At 69.5% G+C, this 1,077-nt stretch overlaps 1 protein-coding gene across 1 annotated transcript in view; it reads right to left on the bottom strand.

The window, feature by feature from the left end:
• VOLCADRAFT_98731 (uncharacterized protein) overlaps positions 1-1,077 on the bottom strand; it is a gene marked incomplete at both ends in the record, with an annotated part of 4,983 nt that overhangs the window by 3,343 nt on the left and 563 nt on the right. Inside the window, 3 exons of the mRNA XM_002957580.1 lie at positions 161-510; positions 583-774; positions 949-1,007. Of these exons, the coding sequence (XP_002957626.1) occupies positions 161-510; positions 583-774; positions 949-1,007 (601 nt within the window). The remainder of the gene's footprint in view (positions 1-160; positions 511-582; positions 775-948; positions 1,008-1,077) is intronic.

The raw sequence follows: 1,077 nt of genomic DNA, 5'->3' as shown, positions 1-1,077 counted from the left end.
GGCCGACGGGAGCGCCGCTGTTTACTTCCAAGGTTTCGGCGCCACCCTCGATGCCGGTGCCGGCGGCGACCCTGCCGCCGCCGCCGCCACCGCGCGGCGGCGGCGGCGGCGGGTGCCGCCATCGGGAAACGACCCCGTATGGGAAAACGCGGAATCCCACCCCGCTGGCGCTGTGCGTAAGGCCCACGACAGCGTCCTATTACCCAGAGTGCCACTGCCAACGCCACCGCCGCCGTCGCTGCCGCCTGCACTGACACCGCTACTGCCGACGACGACAATGGCGCTTCTTGCACCACCTCCCCTGAGCCCCATCTCTCGACCGTACGGCACATAAACAGGGGCGCAGACATCGTACCCGCTGCCTGTGCTGGGAATCTGCGGTACGGCATCAGCATCCAGGGCTGTGACACCGTCTGTCGTTCGTCGCGATGTGATACTGTCGCCGCCAACGCCGCTTACGTTTGCTGGGTGCGCAGGGCCTTCGACAAGCCCCCGGGGTGGAGCTTCAACCTGCGTCGCGACCGGTGCGTACGGCAGCTGGTTCGTTGGTCTGGCTGCCGCCGCCATTACCGCCGCACCTACCGGCGCCAGGCCCGATGGTGGCGGCGGCGGCGGCGGCGGCAGCGGCGGCGGCTCCGCGATGTCTGAGGGCCTCTGCGGCACCCGATTGACGCCGCATCCGTCCCGTACATCGCCGCTCGCTGTAACGCCTTCCGCCGCAGCGTCTGTCGGCGGTGATAGCTGTACGGGAGTTGTCGGCGGCGCTGGCGGCGACTGCGTGGCGACGGCGGCGGGAGAGGGGGCGGCGGTAGCAGTGGACGAGATCGATGACATTGACGTCAGCAACTGCCTGTGAGATCCGCCGCCGCCGCCGCCCGACAAGGCGGGCGGGTGTTGGGCCCTGGCGGCGCCGTGAGGACTTGGATGGTAGCTTGGAAGCGACCTCACGGTTTGTGAGCAGGCGGAGAGGGTGGAGACGGCCGCACCCGACCACGTGCTGAAGGGAGCTGCGGGGGAGGGAGATAGGGAGGGGGGAGAGACGAGCAAAGGATGGAGTTATGGAGGGGCGGCGGCGGG

The sequence above is a fragment of the Volvox carteri genome (genome assembly GCF_000143455.1).
Source record: "Volvox carteri f. nagariensis unplaced genomic scaffold VOLCAscaffold_76, whole genome shotgun sequence".
In the NCBI taxonomy this organism is placed as follows: domain Eukaryota; kingdom Viridiplantae; phylum Chlorophyta; class Chlorophyceae; order Chlamydomonadales; family Volvocaceae; genus Volvox; species Volvox carteri.
This window is presented reverse-complemented; position numbering and strand designations above follow the sequence as displayed.